This window comes from Xylona heveae (genome assembly GCF_001619985.1).
Source record: "Xylona heveae TC161 unplaced genomic scaffold L228scaffold_4, whole genome shotgun sequence".
NCBI lineage: Eukaryota > Fungi > Ascomycota > Xylonomycetes > Xylonales > Xylonaceae > Xylona > Xylona heveae.
The window spans coordinates 334237-349898 of record NW_017264196.1 but is presented as its reverse complement, the minus strand read 5'-3'; the positions used below and the strand labels follow the sequence as shown (position 1 = coordinate 349898).

The 15662-nt window shown below is 49.1% G+C and overlaps 6 protein-coding genes across 6 annotated transcripts; 1 reads left to right on the top strand and 5 right to left on the bottom strand.

Annotated features, from left to right (window-relative positions):
• Positions 1-254: 254 nt before the first annotated feature.
• Positions 255-1162, bottom strand: L228DRAFT_106578 (hypothetical protein). The gene has a single exon (XM_018328910.1). The coding sequence runs from the start codon at positions 1001-1003 to the stop codon at positions 428-430; it is 576 nt and encodes a 191-aa protein (XP_018188776.1). The 5' UTR covers positions 1004-1162; the 3' UTR covers positions 255-427.
• Positions 1163-3004, bottom strand: L228DRAFT_106577 (hypothetical protein). Its single transcript, XM_018328909.1, has 4 exons — positions 2489-3004; positions 1741-2370; positions 1484-1687; positions 1163-1425 (listed from the first exon to the last, which is right to left on the bottom strand). The coding sequence occupies exons 1-4, from the start codon at positions 2707-2709 to the stop codon at positions 1323-1325; spliced, it is 1158 nt and encodes a 385-aa protein (XP_018188775.1). The 5' UTR covers positions 2710-3004; the 3' UTR covers positions 1163-1322.
• Positions 3005-3322: 318 nt separating this feature from the next.
• Positions 3323-4487, bottom strand: L228DRAFT_237804 (hypothetical protein; the record flags this gene model as incomplete). The annotated part of the gene is made up of 5 exons (XM_018330974.1): positions 3323-3535; positions 3568-3878; positions 4132-4181; positions 4267-4394; positions 4485-4487. 5 exons carry the CDS (start codon positions 4485-4487, stop codon positions 3323-3325), a joined length of 705 nt encoding a protein of 234 aa, XP_018188774.1.
• A 4079-nt stretch (positions 4488-8566) lies between these two features.
• On the bottom strand, positions 8567-10823 carry L228DRAFT_245956 (oxidoreductase). Its single transcript, XM_018332289.1, has 5 exons — positions 10052-10823; positions 9634-9943; positions 9478-9533; positions 9158-9266; positions 8567-8765 (listed from the first exon to the last, which is right to left on the bottom strand). Exons 1-5 carry the CDS (start codon positions 10354-10356, stop codon positions 8730-8732), a joined length of 816 nt encoding a protein of 271 aa, XP_018188773.1. The 5' UTR covers positions 10357-10823; the 3' UTR covers positions 8567-8729.
• Positions 10824-10891: 68 nt separating this feature from the next.
• On the bottom strand, positions 10892-14033 carry L228DRAFT_106514 (HEAT repeat-containing protein). Its single transcript, XM_018328908.1, has 4 exons — positions 13924-14033; positions 13693-13850; positions 11462-13609; positions 10892-11319 (listed from the first exon to the last, which is right to left on the bottom strand). The coding sequence occupies exons 1-4, from the start codon at positions 13961-13963 to the stop codon at positions 11179-11181; spliced, it is 2487 nt and encodes an 828-aa protein (XP_018188772.1). The 5' UTR covers positions 13964-14033; the 3' UTR covers positions 10892-11178.
• A 282-nt stretch (positions 14034-14315) lies between these two features.
• L228DRAFT_209881 (Coq4-domain-containing protein) lies at positions 14316-15235 on the top strand (the record flags this gene model as incomplete). Its single annotated transcript, XM_018329829.1, has 2 exons — positions 14316-14493; positions 14577-15235. 2 exons carry the CDS (start codon positions 14316-14318, stop codon positions 15233-15235), a joined length of 837 nt encoding a protein of 278 aa, XP_018188771.1.
• Between the last annotated feature and the right edge of the window lie 427 nt (positions 15236-15662).

Here is a 15662-nt window from a genome sequence, read left to right as displayed (position 1 = left end):
GAAAAAAGGGAGCACCTGCAGCCGAGGGCAGAGGTCGATGAGGTCGATGAGGGTAATACTCAATGTCATGCCTACATACATAACCTGCCAAGTAAAATAAATAAATAAATTAATTAATTAATAAACTTAAAAACTAAAAAAAATAAAAAAATAATTAAGGCATATAAACTACATTGTCCATGGAAGTGCCCGGCTGCTCACTACCTACCTACAAGACAGATGACAGATGACAGATGGGTTGATAATTATTATGACAGAGTGGATAGTTACTTGACAAGTGACAAACACTTGGATCACTATAAAGTACGCGATTGATATTATGAGAAGACATTACGAGAAGATATCGCGAAGAAGATGAACGGAGATAATCCAGACCAATAAATCAGCGATGAATTAAAATCCATCAATGAATCAATGGATCAATGGTTCAATGGATTGACAATGATGATGATATGAATATAAATAATGTGAATAATGTGAATAAGACTTGTGCTAATGTAGATGAAATCCAAAAGGAAAAATGCCGGAACATTAGACAAGACGACACAAGCCAGCCACGACAAGCCGAGCCACGGCATGCCAAGCCACGATAAGCCAAGACAAAAAAGTCAAGACCAGACAAGTCAAGCCAAGCCACGGCAAGCCACGGCAAGCCACGGCAAGGCAAGGCAAGGCAAGGCAAGGCAAGGCAAAAAAGGTAAAAAAGGTAAAAAGATAAAAAAGGTAAACGAGAAAAATAAAACGACACAATGTAAGACGCTAGTATAGCTTGAATGCTAGACGTTATATTCCCCATGACGCGCTTCACGTTATGGGAAAAGAAACGGGAAAAAAAGGTAGATGGGAGGGTAAGAAATAAAAATAAAAGTAATGGGAAAGGGGAAAAGGAACGAATAAATAAAGCTAGGCCAATGGTATGAGTCAGAGGACACGGGCGTAGAACATGAGAATGGCATGAGAAGCGTGAGTAAAAGGAATGCAAGTCATGAGAAAGTAAAAACATAGATTTAAGAAAATGCTAAACGAAAGAAAGAAGAAGAAGATAAGAGTACCGCATCAAGATGCAAGGATATGCGTTGCCATAGTAAGCTCGAAAAGAAATACGTGATACGTAAGACGTGAAATGGGGAAAGGGGGGAGAGAAGAGAGGGAAAAAAGCAAGAAGAGAAAAAGTTGGGGAGGGGCGGAAAATATCATTAAGCTGCTACCATACTGTCTGATCCATGCAGGACCCAACATCTGAAACGTCGACATGACATGCCGACACAGCTACAATTGTCAGGAGTATGACTCATATGCACGACAACCGTGCTTCGCCAATGTTAATCCTCCTTTTCCGAAGCACCAGAGAACCCCATTGCAGCGAGACGAGCTTCGAGACTTCGGAGGACTTCTGGATCTGGAGGGGGTTTGATTTTCTTGGGTCTATCATTTCAATGCTGTGTTAGCCAATGCATCCTGTAAAATAATAAAAGGTACGTACGGGACTCTGTTACACTGCTGGCACCGCTCGTGGCCGCACTCGGAACACTCTTTGGCACTTTCCGAGTACATGGTCGAGCAGTCGTGGCAGTACCACCGAACACGAGTTCGGACCTTTTTAAAGGTGCGTTGCTTTGGCGGAGCAGGTTCAGGCTCTGGCTCTGCGTCACCAGGGTAGCCGTCCGGATACTTGTGGAGTTTGGGCCTAATCTTGTCAGCTTTTTTACTTAGTGTATTAACAGCAATGAATCAACATACGGATCGCGAGGACATTTCTTGCAGCGCACGTGGCTGCAATTGTTGCAAATCTTTTCTCCAGACGTGAATTTGACCGAACAACGATGACAAGTGCGGTGGACTCTCTGCACAATGGGTTTGCGGACGAGATCCTGCCCGCCGGTACGTGATGGAAGGGTGAGTTGCTGCTTTTGCGCCTTGGCCTTGGCCCGAATCGCCGTTCCGGAAACACCAGCACCAGTCGCGGTTGCAGCAGTTGTCGTCGCGCCAGGAATAACTCTGCCCTGTGCATCCTTGGTCTTCTTGACCGGATAGCGTGGGCACTTTTTGCATCGCTTGTGCTCGCAATTCAAGCAGACGCGGTCAGGGCCAAAAGTCGTCATGCAGCGGTGGCACTGCCGATGTACCCTCATACGGACGGGCTTCTCGACTCGCTCAATGGGTTCGTGGACCGGCGCAAACATCCATTCATGGGGTTCCAAAGTAAGGCCATACTTGGCGAACAGAGCTCGAGCCTTTTCAGCCTTTTCTTGCTGGGTCACAGCCCTGGCGCCAGCAACCCGATGCTTCTGCGGTTGAGTTGTAGGACCAGTTGATTGAGCAACAGGCTTGGCCGCTGCGGAGACAGTAGACTGAACATTTGTTGCCGCACTGTGTTTATCAAGTTAGTATAAATTCTGTTTCCAAGTCTGTCCGACCTTGTCTTTCTCGCCACCCAACAGAATCCAGGAAAGCAAGGGAAATTAATCCCCCAGAACAATTGACGTACGGTTTAGATGGAGTCGCCTTCGGCTTGGTTGTAGTCGTAGGCGCAGGTGTGCTCGTCGCAGACGATCCTCCAGAGACCTCAGCCATGCTCGAAATCGATCCCTTTGATTTTCCTCGTTTCAAAACGGTTCGCATGCGCTGCACATATTTGTTGATACCACTCGACTTTTCCCCCGAACCCTCTTGATCCCCTGCAGAACTTCCTTGCGGTGTCGAACTCATTGTTGGGCAGTTGTAATGTTTGGAATCGTACAATATCCTTTTTGGCTTTTGTCGGTTGTTTCCTTTCCCCACGGGTACCCAAGCCAGAACTCGGTCGCTAAGATTGTCGGTTCCAAAACAAATTGTCCCCAGATGTATTCTTTGTCGTGGCGACAATAATAATGCCTTGGCCTTCCTTTTCTCTTTTCAATCCATGAAGCTTTCCAAAAAGTTGATCTAAATGTATCCTTGCCACCACTGGAGATTTGCCTGCCAGGGAGTTGTGTAAAGGTGCCGGGTGTCCAAGGGCGGGAATATGAATGGCGAGAGGCGCGACAAAAGACGACAAGCTGATCGTGGGATCGACGAGACCAAGAAAAGCCCGGGCGCCAGCGAAGCTATGGCACGCTATTTGGGTCGGGCGGGTCTTTTGAAATGAAGAAGAAAGGACCCAGCGGGCTCGAGCACTAGAATAGATCGGTTAATGCGAGAGAATTGCCCAGTTTATTGGCGATTTACTACGTAAAGCCCCCCCCCCCCGGTGTGTGCGCGTAAAAGAGTGTCTGTCCTGTTCGGAGACGGGGGGTCTTCCAAGCACCAGATAAGTGCGTATGTACCTTGAACGAAGTAGGGATTATGACTCGATGGGACCAGTAACGGCACGTTGGCATCCAGTCGGTGGGAGGCAGGTGGCGGCTTGTCTCCACTTGGGACGGGGGCCGCCCTTTCTCTGCTTCTTCTTCCCTGCGGTTTTTGGCAGGGTAAAGAGGTGCCACAGTACAATGGTAGTACCAACTATCGTGCTGGGAACGAGAATAGTGCGTCCGAGCTCGAGGGGACAAGCAAGCTGCAACCCAAGAGTTCCAATGGTTCTGGTACCGAGAGAGGACGACCTGGACGGGCCGCTCTAGTTCGCACGTCGGTCGGTCCGCGCGTCGGGGCCCAAGCAACGCAGGGAAGGGCGGGTGTTTTTTGGTGACGAGGGGAGTTCGGCGAGTACAGGCAGGTGCTTAGCCTTCTTCGTACTTGTACCCTCCTCGGGCTCCCCTTTGGTTTGGCGTTGGCGTTGGCGTTGAACTTGGGCGGCGGCTGGCGGCTGACTGAACGCTTCAGGTAAAAGTCGTCCGAAAAATGATCCAACACTAAAATGAACCAGTGCCAGTCTTTGGCACTCGTCTCTGTACCGGTACCTGTTCCTCCTTAGGTGTCAAAAATTGCCTTGAACCCAGCAAGAGTGAAAAAGAAAGAGCAGCAGCAGCGAGAACCTGTTCTGGGCAAGGGGAAGAACCAAGGGAGTCAATAGCTGGGAAATTAGCTCAACGGCTTTGCTTCCTGGGAAAGGGTGGTGGCAAGGGTGCTAGAACAGCAGACCTTTGAAAAATCACGAAATAAACACGAGTATAGAGTAGGGCTCTTCTGCTTCTCTCGGATGCGGATGCCTACCAGAGTACTTGGTCGATGGCGATATGAGATCCGTGCGAGTCTTGCCTCCTCTGTTGTCCACTTGTTGGTCAAATGAAATTAATTAATCTCCCCCATCAGAATAATTCCACGGCAGTAAATATCGGTAACACATACAAAAAGCGGTGCGATTCCGCCCAGAGATTAGGTTGGTCTGGGCCCTTTTCCTTGTATAATCCTCGGTCAGGTATCGCGCGAGAGAATGAATGGACGGCTGTAGAGCGGTTCCGATCATCCGAACGAACCTTTGATCATTCATTCATTCATTCTTCTCTTTCCCCTCATCTGCCGATCAATACCAGTGAACAGATGATATTAGATTAAAACCTACTCACCATCCCTAATTTCGCGTAAATAAAAAAAAGGACGAGCAAGAACCGACCCCCTTGCCGTCACTGATGCGGGGCAAAAAAGCTCTTGCGGGACGCGTACTGCGTAGTGGTTTTGCCGCTGGGGTGAGCCTGATAACTTATGCTTATTTTGTTGAATCCTTTTACTCTATCCTCTTAAAACCGTTGTGATCCTGCCAGGGACCAACCTGGTGGAATTGAGGAGTGATACTCCATCACTGCAAACTCCCTTTATGTATCATCAATTTTCCTGTCCTGCAATTAGGCATTGAGATTACAGTAGATATTGTCTGCCATCACAGGTTCAAGCCTGTCTCAAAGGACTGTTTTGGTGAGGAAGAATCCATTTTATCTGCTGGCAATGACCAAAACAAGACGAGAGGTGAAAGTACTGTACAAGTACTCATGGCCCCCTTGATCCCTCATCCCTGGCCCTTGCACCCACTTTCGGTGCCCCTCGGCCGATGGCTGACCCCTTGCCTCGGGCCCGCTGGGGGGGCACTGGGACCTTTTCGTTTCTCTTTCGTCTCCAAAACAGCAGGAGCGAAAGATGGGAAAAACGAGCAGAGCCATGCCAACATGCGTCCCGACAGGAAAGAAACTCGGCTGTCTGTGCATGACACCCTACCCATATGTCGCTTAGAAACCCCGAGGTTTCTCTTCCTTTCCTGTCCAATCACTCTCGCACCCCCGGCCACCAATATTGTCTTTGATCGGTTCTCAACTGAGTCGTGCCCTTGGTGCACCTCCAATCATGCCATTCATGAATCGATCACGTAGCCCCACTTGCAACAACCCTCTTCGCCCCCCCTCGTCCCCGGACTTCTTTCCGACGACCAGAATCGCCGTCATCTCTCTTTTCCCAAATATACGGAGTATGGTCGAGAATTTGTCTGTCCCTCGGTGCCATCGATGGCGGCCAACGGTGTGGCGTCGCGCCCCCCTCCATGATGCCAGTCATTCCGTCTTTCTCTGGCGTATTCACTAGTAGTGCGTAGTAGAAGAGTAGTGGCCGACATTATCATCCCAAGTATTATTTATCTTCATTTCATTGCCTGAAGAATAAAATGATCTTTCCATCTATCGCGAAACCGAAACTTGCCTGGTGCTCGTACTCTGAACTGTGTATACCACTCCTTGTGCTGTCGTTGCCGTAGCTTTCATCGGCAAGATACCGAAGAAGGGAAAACGATCCCAGGACCCCAGCAGCTGGGTGGAGCTTTTTTACTTTTGCATCGGAGTGTCTAGTCGTCCATCCAATCATGTCATGATGATTATGGACCCCCCCCCCCCCGGCTCTAAAAGTGTGCTTCCCAACTCCCCTTTCCCATCCTTTTTTTTTATTTGGCTTCCAGGCCTCTCCCTGCCATGCGCTATCAGAACAGGGAGCTTTTGCCTCGGTTGCTTGCTGCAATCTGCGAACCATACTCTGGTACCAGTACGCGTGCTACCAGGCTATTCTACCTAACTTATAAGATGAACAGCGTTATGATCTGGAGCCGCCTTGGCAGCATTGTAAGTCTGTAAACGGTTGTTACTTATCCAGAAAAGTATCAATATAATTTGTCCCAGTCACGCCACCAGGACGTCATTGGGTAATATTGAACCATCCCAACTCTCCTGCTTTGGAATGGACTCCAAGAAATGACCTGACCTCAAGTAACATTACTTTTATTGCAACCGATCTGGTTCCTGCTTTTGTTAGGGGATATAAGTGCAGTACGCGGTAGGGAGCTTATCTATTGGTATTCTCACAACTTTCTTCCGTACACGGAGCTCCACACCACAGACCGGTGCATCTCAAATGACGTATGGCATGCCCGTGGAATCAGAAACTCTGGTATGGTTACCTCCGTACAGAGTATACTAAACCACCATAACATTAGATCAAGTGGACAGCCATACAGTATGGCGAGGCCACCAACTGCCCTGATCATGGCCGGTTCGGTCCGTATCACCTCTGCTGGTGTACATACTCCGTACAGTTATACTGAGCACCTGTTATCTTTTGTTTTCTCCTTTCTCCACATATAAATCTCCTAGCCTAGTAATCGTCTCGGACAATAAATACCTAATTTCGTACTCGCATCCGACGCCTCAAAGGCGTGATACCAGGATTCGCGTTCTAACCCAAACTCTTCGACCTTTATTTCGAAATCCCTATGACCTACAAAAGACCAAAGAATTGTTGCAGTACCGGACATGCAGCATGACGACGTCCCTGTTCATGACCAGCGCAATGTCATGTGCATTGTGACCGGGGCTGGCCATCCAACGCCCAGTAGTTTGTTTCATGGTTCATTTAAACTTTTCCTGCTTACTCTATCCTTTTTCTCCCCTTCCCTTCCTTCTATGTACTGCATATACAGAGTTAGCATTATCCGTTACTGGATCACAACACTTATACGCAGCATACTCTGTACACCGTCATGCATTGACTGGTCTGTACTAGTGGAAATGCGCGCGACGATCGAGATCTCATTGCGAACAATCGGAACCAATTCCGCAGTATCATATTTTGGGTTGTCTTCTTTTCCTGATGCGTCAAATTGGCACTATCTGTCGTTTTACGCTAAGGGGCGCTGGAATGAGCGTACGGTACTTTGTAGGTAGAATATCCTGCTAACGAATGCCAGTATGTTGGTAGTATCGGACGGCGCCCTGGCGTCAACGCGCCATGTTCGAGACGACGCCAGGCGCCAACACGCCAAAAATTTGGTTCCATGGCACGCCCAAACGCACTGTGCCATGGATACGTCCACTGTAGTCTTTGTAAAGTACTTTGTACAGAGTAAGCAAAGAGGCCCATGGGAAGTTTATTGACCCGTCTCGCAACGGCTCGAGGGGCCGTGTTGCCGTCCCGTTCATTTCTGGTCGGCCAAGTCAAGTATTCTCCTACCTACCTCCCTTCACATGCCCGTTGCCTTGAAGCCACAAAACCATGAACCACAAGATCACCCTCCGAGGCCCTGTACATACGGCAGTACCGTTGTACCATTGTACCGTTGAACCATTCCCGCGATTAACTTTCTACAGGATTAGTCTCTAGTCAGTAGAGTTTAATGGCATGCTGGGATGCTGGGATGCTAGCATACGGTGTACAAATACGGCACAGACCCTTTCATCTGACCAGCACACTACAACGTTTCGACGTTAGTAGTAGTAGTACGTACATAGTATACAGAGTAGTCAACATGTGGCGGTTAGAAAAGTTAGACCGGCAGAGTATCAAGTATCGAGTATGGAGTATGGAGTAACGTATGGAGTGACGTATCTGCTAGTAAAAAGCCAAAAGCCATAAGCGCACATTAAGACCCCGAGACTCCGAGGGAGGGTGATGTCTCTCGGGCCCGAGATTTTTGGGGGTTTGGCCTCATCCTCCTGATACGTGTAGACGGCCTACCTTATCCACATGCTACGTGCATACAGGCATATACATTATAAAAGCCCTAGGGTACCGTACTGCTTTACATTGACCAAGATATGTATAGGTAGTAACTCTGTATATGGAGTATGCAGAAGCAAAGAGTCAATTGAACCAAGATATACACAATAAAAATTGAATCACGATTCTCCAACGCTAATTTAATGTCGCTTCAATGGGTGAAACAATAGTCCATCGAGTTACAAGAAGACGCTCAACTTTTCATCTCATACGGAGTAGTGATAATGTATGGGTTGTAGGGAATATAAAGTTACCTCTGTAAAGCGGCGAAATAAAACGCCAAAACGACAAATGAAAGCGAACCCCGGGAAGGTCTGATTTTCTGAATAATAATACAACTCCTTAATAATAAAGATCGAGAGTCGAGACTCCAACGGCCATTGCATCTCAGTGGGAGAAGCCAACTCAAGCCAAGCCAAGCCAGCGTGGACCGCGCTACAGGTGCCATTCCAACACTCAAACTCTCCTAACAAATAATGACGAGGTTGGGGGCGGAAGGGGAAGGAACGAGGGAAGGTCATAACTGAATGCGCCACGCGGGTTACAGAGTACTCCACACATTGACACGCTTAACGGAGAACGTCTGTTCGCTTGAAAATAAATCACGGTTGATTGATTCACCGCCTTGTATTGGAACCCAAAAATTGTTATATTTGTGAAATGTAATCAGCCAGGTTACCACCAACCCGCCCTTTTTACTAAATGTACCTGTTTATCTCTGTACAGAGACATCTATACCGCTTATTTCATATACTCCTTTCGTAACAAGACCACCCGCGTGGCGTTCAAGTCTGTTTGCGATGCATCAAGGTAGCCGATGCCTAAATAGAGAAAAAAAAAAGATTATTCATCGTGTTAGCCTCATGTCAAAAAGTCTTGTCCATTCAGTTCTCTTCGCCGCCTTTCAGGGGCAAGGATAACCGAGTCAGGGGCAATCCAAGGTCGGCTAAGCTAAGAGATAGCCCTGACAGCTCAATTGTATTGCGTCCTGGTGTCCCGGCGTCCCCATGCGCCGTAGTACTGGTTTTTATTTCCAGTAATGCGGAAGTCCCAGTAATACGGACAACTCTCCCGTCCCATTGGATCGTCTCCCGTCCGAATGGATCAGGCGTGAAGAGGGCTCGCGTGCAGAGAGTAATGTTCTGTGTCATTTGCCACAGACAACAACAGGGGAGAAACAAAATCAGACAGTAACAGGGGAAAAAAATTTTACCTGGTGGTTGGGAAAGACGAGCGTGTCGGCAATGACAACATTTTCTCGCCGACCAGCGGCAAAAACAACAACTTCAGCAATGTCGTCCGGTGTCAGAGGTTCGCAGCCACTAAAGTTTAGTCCCCAGAGACATGTCAGCTATCAATCCTTTCCCCTATTCCAAGAAGCTTGTGTTTGAGATGGGGGAGGCGGGAGGCGGGAAAAACGGGAGGCGTCCCAGGAATGAAGGTAAGAGAGGTACGACTGAGACCTGGAAATCCGCCAGCCCGCCCCCGCTTGGTTCTTTTGGTGTTTCCCGCCCGAGAAGAGGTGAGACCTACGCGTAGACGGCATCAGCCTTGGACTTGTCTCCGTAGAATCGGACGACTGAAAACTCCTGTAATTGAAAATCGACGATTGATTAGCAAATCTGTGCAACTGGGGTTTCTAGCTTCTTCCCTCCCCACAAGTGTACCAGGTCTGGGCAGAATCCTTACCGTCTCAACTTGACCAGGAGCAACCTCAATGACTCGGATGCGGCTGTCAATCAGCTCTTTCCGCAATGCCTCAGTGAAACTCTTCACGGCCGCCTTGGTCGCACAGTAGATGCTGCCGCCCGGGTATGGTTCGCGACCGGCGATACTGCCTACATTGATGATATCGCCGCGGCCACCTTCAGGACGCTGCTTGAAAATGGCCAGAACCGCCTGGGTCATGTTGATCAAGCCAGTGACGTTTGTCTGAAACATGACTTGCACGTCATTCTCGTCAATTTCTGGAGCTTTGGCGACACCCTTGACAAGTCCTCTGAATATTCGAGGATCCAGCACGTCAGCTTCATACGAACTATTTCTCTGCATCTCCGTGAAGTATAGACTCCTCGCGGAGAACCGGAGAACCTAAAAGGAAACTCACGCATTGTTCACCAAGACATCAATCTCCTTGAATTCTTCCGGCAGATTTGGCACAAAGTTCTTGACCTCGCTCGAATTGCTCACATCCAGCTTGACCGTATGCACCTTGACACCCTCGCCGACTTCCTTGGTAATCTCCTCTGCAAGCTCCTTGAGCTGATCCACTCGTCGCGCAGTCAGGACTAGCTTCAGATTCTTGGGCGATGTGCGTGCGAATTCGAGCGCAGTGCTGCGTCCAATTCCCGAGGAGGCGCCCGTGATGACAATGGTCTTGCCGTCAAGGCGCTTTCCCATTGCTGTTGCCATTGTGCGCTGAGTGTTCCAATGCTTTTTCAACAAAGACGAAGTGAATGCTATCGGTGTTGTTGACTGAGATGATCGCAGGGATCGTAGGGCGTGGAGAGCTAGTGAGCAGGGTCTTGTCGCCAAACTAATTGACCGTCCAAAAAGAGGCATAGAACACTGCTCAATGCAGATTCTTTTTTCTTTTTCCTTTTTGTTTTCTGTTTTATTAGGGCTATGTTGTAAGAAAACACAAGCACGAGATAGGGTGTGAATTGCGTCAAGCACGCTAATTCAAAGCAATGAGCTGAGTCAACTTCTCCGAGATATGGTTGGGTGTGTCAAGTGGGGAAACTCCAAGCAGTTCGCGTCATGGGGAGTTTATCTCCGATTTCGACTTTATCAAAGTTATCTCTCGCTCGTTGCGTCGCTTGTCGCCGGCCCCGATCCCGGATGGCTCCTTGCTCTCGGTAAAGCTCCTGTCAACAACAACATACCTACAGTTAAAGTATAGTACAGAGTAGTGATGGAGCCATGTATGACATCTAACTTGAAATAGTTCGAGGCTCAATGTTTATGATTGGTATACCTTGACACTCTTGATATTCTATATAGGTTCCCTTTTGCCCGGGGCGACATGCATGACAGCCAAGGCAGGCTCATCTGGCAGTAGCGAGAGAATACGCGTGGTAAAGTACGTAGCAATGCATTGCAAAGGCTTCAGTGTCGTGATTATGCACAATTTTTGTTATTCAAGATCAATAATCTGTTGAAGAAGAAAAAGAAGAAACTCAGGGGGGAATAATAGGAAAAGTAGAAGAGAAAAAAAGACTATATAGGTGGTCATTACTTGACCAATCTATCATGTTCTTCTTCACTCTCTGTTTCTTCTTCCTCTTCCTCTTCCTCTTCGTCCTCTTCACCCTCTTCCTCCTCGCTGCCCTCTTCCGACTCATCCTCCTCCTCATCCCCACTCTCTTCTTCTTCCTCCTCCTCCTCCTCCTCCTCCTCCTCCTCCTCCTCCTCCTCCAGCACAATATACCCCACCCGCTCCATCGTCCCTACGTCTCTCCCCAAGTCCCAAATCCGCCTCCTCCTCCTGCGTCTCCTCCTCGTCCTCTTCTTCTTCTCCTTCGTCCTCGTCTTCTGCTAACCAGTCATCCAATGTCTTTGCTTTGGATGGTCTGCCGGTGCCAACCCCGACCCCATTCATTCCAGGATTGATAGCCGAACCCGAAGAAGCGGCAGCTGTCTTGGCCGCCTCATCTAGTCGTTCTCCGGCCGTCGTAATCTTCTTTTCGCCTCCAAACTCGGCCCTATAATCTTCCTGTCGTAGAGCAGCATCCGGCTGCGTCCCATCTTCAACCCAGTCGGGCGGTGGCTCGTATCCCCGCAACCCATTAAGTCCGCCTTCTTCCCCGACGGCAAGGCTCGCAGAACCGAGCATAAAGTCCTTTCGATATTCGGACGGACTAGGCGCGTGCGGAACAGGTTTAGGTGCGAGCAATAGAAGGCTTGCTAATTGCGTCGAGGCGGGGTTTGCCAAAAGAGACTTGTACAGCCGCGCACGATCACGGATGTCATATGAAGTGTCGTACCGCGCAAGAAGGAGAATATACCGCCAAAGGATAATGATGGGATGCTCACCGTCGCCCTCGTTTTGTGGCAGCGAGGCTCGTGCTACACTGTCATATAGATATGGATTAACGTCAACAGTCTGTCCTTCGGCGTCGGTTTCTTTGTCGTCACCAAGCGGGAGTGTGTTGCCGTCATTGTTAGCGTCAGATAGCTGAGAGGGAGCCAGTGGTGGTTGAATGGTTCCACCTAGCCGGTTTAAATGATGAACGTAGACTTTGGCGGCGAGAAGTACAATCTGAAGCTTAGCCGCTTCAGGTTCATGGACGAAACCCTTTGCCAGAATGCGCAGGACATCAGCAGCAATGTTATTTTCCGGGTCGATCCCGGCAAACTCACCCACCAGCCAGATGATACTGGCTCGCGCATGGGCGTTTGTGGTTGTGTCAAGATTCTTCGCAAGACGAATGACTGTCTTGATGTGCGATGCAGGGTCCTGCTGGATGAGATGGCGGATGACAGTGAGCGATTCGGCCACGAGATTGCCGTCTGTGCTCGAGACTTGCTTGAGAAGCAACCTGAGACACCGTTGAGAAGTGGCGGAGTCATTTTGTGCGCAGCGACCGATTGAACGAACGCTTTCTCGGACGAGTTCTCTATCTGAGCCGCGGGAAAAATGCTCAAGTTCGCTCAAAATCATTCCCTTGAAAAGAGCATTGCAGTGGGGAAAGAGTATTGTTAGGATTTCGAGCTTGAGTCGCCATACGTGAGGAGGATCGGTTGCGTGGATTAAGAAGTGAGTTACGTATCGGACAAACGGATTGGGCCTGACGAGGCAGATGGAGACGATGTTGTAGAGTGCAATATGTTTGATGTCCTGAGAACCTCGAAGAAGCGATATGAGTGGACCGACGGCCGCATCGATGTATTCCGGTGGAGCGAGGTAGAAGTAGCAGCGTGCAACAGCAATAACCACGGCCGAATTATGACTCTGTAGCAAGGACTTGCACGCGTTAAGAAGGAGCTCGAGATCCGAGTCGAGCACCTGGATTTCCTCAGTCTCGTCATTGTCGTCGCCGACTTCGTCCCCGTAAAAGTCTTTTGCCGCATTCTTCTTAACCTTGCGCTTTCTCCTAGGGAAGCATTTCCGTGCATAGTAGACCATCAACCGGAGAGTGGCGAGTTGGGACCATTCGTCCATGTCGACGAGCTTTCGGATTAGGCCGCGGTAATGCTTATGGATCAAATCGATTCGATGCGGGCAAACATCCATGAATGCCATGACTGCTGCACCCGCCACATAGTATTGTTTATCTCCAAGCAGAATGTTTAGGTATTCAATGAGTTGCGGCAACGTATTAGGGTCGAGGCGGTAGCATTTCGGAATTGCGAGGGCCGCCGCACGCCGCACATGAATATTCATGTCTCCGCATCCCTTTTTGATACCGAGCGAGACAATCTGGCTGATGACGGGGACCCTGATTCCAGACATGACCATGAGTGCCAGAGCACGCAACTGAGGGTCTTTATCCGAGAGCGACTTTTGAATAGTGTTGATGGAAAGAAGAGCAAGGTCGGGTTCGGTCTCGGCATATTGGAGAAGATAGATGTACACGAGCTTCTTGATCTCGACATTTGCACTGGCAACATTTTTGATGACCGCGGAGAAGTACGTGAGACAAGGCTGCGAGCGGTACATCATCTATAATTTCGCAAATTCCTGTTAGACGTCTATGCTACATGCAAAGGGGGATTTGAGAAACATTAGATCTCGAGATTCCTTACAGAGATGACCTTGCGCAAACCCTCCAGGACATCCCGATCATTCCGGCTATCCAATAACTTCTTCAGCTGGAGAGGCGGTATCTTCCTTAATGGAGTATTCGTCTTGAATGCTCGAGCGGAGCCCGCAGACTGTGCAGCTTCCAGAGTCAAGTCGCGAGCTAGAATGATAGAAGCAGGCATCAGTTCATGTGTGTTTTGCTTTGGAACAGGCTGCGGTGAAATAAAACATACCCGTTTCCAGCATGCTGGAAATCTTCGATATCGACTCCATCTTTGCGCACCCCCGTTGCTGCGGGGAGTTTGACGCTGAATTGGTGGTGTATAGTATCTCAACAGTGGGGTGACTGGATGCTTGGAGTTGAAGCTTCCGGGTCGCGCCGCAACACCGACAAACACCGACGTCGGCAACACCACCCAAGTCTCACAGCTTAATATATTCGACCTATAGCTATCCTTCTGCCGAAACAATCATACGGCTTCATCTCAAAAGGGCACTACTATAATAAAAACTATACTCATATCCCAAAAATCATCTTTGGGGCGTCATGGCGCACATATGCAGGTCTCCTGCCGCCAAACGGCTGTGCTTTTTGAGGTCTTCCTCATCACCACTATCACCACCAATGTTATCCCCTTGCTTGCTACAGTCCGGAGTAGCAGCTACGCAGCAGTCAAAACGCTTCTCCGTGTTGAATCGACCGCCTCCCAACTATCCGGGACATATTCCCCTCACGACGATAGAGAGACTTGGTTTGGCCGCTGGGTCGGGGCTGATGTCATTTATTGATCCTCGACGTGGAGGTATGATTTTCAGGGTCCACGCTCTTGTTTTTCCAACATAGTTGTGTTTTCAATGTCATCAGGCTAACACAGTCTCAAAATAGATCTGGTTGCAGCACTGGGTGAAGCCACTGCCACGCCATACTTTATTTACCGGCTACGAGACGCAATGCTTTCGGACCCGACAGGCAGACGGATCCTACGTGATCGACCACGGATTACATCTGACAATATGCCTTTGACATTCCTACGCACATTGCCTGAGAATAGCGTGGGCCGGGCATATGCAGCATGGCTTGACAGAGAAGGGGTGTCACCTGATACGCGGGCGGGTGTGCGATACATTGACGATGAAGAATGCGCATATGTGATGCAGCGGTATCGAGAGTGCCATGACTTTTACCACGCCATTACGGGTCTGCCCATTATACGTGAGGGCGAGGTGGCACTCAAGGCGTTTGAATTTGCCAATACACTGCTGCCCATGACAGGACTGAGCATCTTTGCGTTTATGCGGCTCAAGCCTGCAGAGAGGAAACGGTTCTACAATACCTATTTCCCTTGGGCCGTTGAGAACGGAGTCCGCTCAAAGGAGGTGATCAATGTGTATTGGGAGGAACAGTTGGAAAGGGATGTGGGTGAGCTCAGGACTGAGCTGGGCATCGAGAAGCCACCGGATCTTCGGGAAACGAGGAGAGTCCTCAGGGAGCAGAAGAAGAAGGAAAAGGAAGCAGCTCAGAAGATGGCCGCTGCAGCGGTCTGACTCCCATACGGTACTCGATTTGCATTGTATAAGCTGGAGATGGCGTTGGACTATTTTGACCTTTTGGGAGTTGATGGGATGTTTACTAGATAGAAACCAGTCTGTACCATAATTGAAGAAGCACGCATAAATTATTATCTATTTAATTACCCAGATATCTCAGACTAGAAAACCCTACTCCGTAATAGCCGTGTGTTGGTCGTTTCAACCGGGTGAACATATATAACCCATCGCCTGTCCTCGCCGTGGTCGCCCTCCAACGTCATTCCACCAGGCCGCCAAACGACAATCGACAATCGACAAACCGCCAAAAGACTCACACACTCCGAACTTCAATCAACACAGCTGCACAATACTCCACATACCCACCGCACGATGGAACTACTCATACCCCAGAGCTCTTCGCTCGAATTTACCTTTCACCTTC

Coding starts and splice junctions, on each gene's coding strand:
- L228DRAFT_106578 (XM_018328910.1), bottom strand. CDS start 1,003: ATGTTTTTACTTTCTCATGACTTGCATTCCTTTTACTCACGCTTCTCA.
- L228DRAFT_106577 (XM_018328909.1), bottom strand. CDS start 2,709: ATGAGTTCGACACCGCAAGGAAGTTCTGCAGGGGATCAAGAGGGTTCG. Junction 2,371..2,488: donor AAGGCGACTCCATCTAAACC/GTACGTCAATTG, acceptor TGATAAACACAG/TGCGGCAACAAATGTTCAGT. Junction 1,688..1,740: donor AAGAAATGTCCTCGCGATCC/GTATGTTGATTC, acceptor TGACAAGATTAG/GCCCAAACTCCACAAGTATC.
- L228DRAFT_245956 (XM_018332289.1), bottom strand. CDS start 10,356: ATGGCAACAGCAATGGGAAAGCGCCTTGACGGCAAGACCATTGTCATC. Junction 9,267..9,477: donor AAGGCTGATGCCGTCTACGC/GTAGGTCTCACC, acceptor ACTAAACTTTAG/TGGCTGCGAACCTCTGACAC. Junction 8,766..9,157: donor TCGTCTTTCCCAACCACCAG/GTAAAATTTTTT, acceptor TTCTCTATTTAG/GCATCGGCTACCTTGATGCA.
- L228DRAFT_106514 (XM_018328908.1), bottom strand. CDS start 13,963: ATGGAGTCGATATCGAAGATTTCCAGCATGCTGGAAACGG. Junction 13,851..13,923: donor TTCCAGCATGCTGGAAACGG/GTATGTTTTATT, acceptor CTATCATTCTAG/CTCGCGACTTGACTCTGGAA. Junction 11,320..11,461: donor CAGAAGACGAGGACGAAGGA/GAAGAAGAAGAG, acceptor GAGGAGGAGGAG/GAAGAAGAAGAGAGTGGGGA.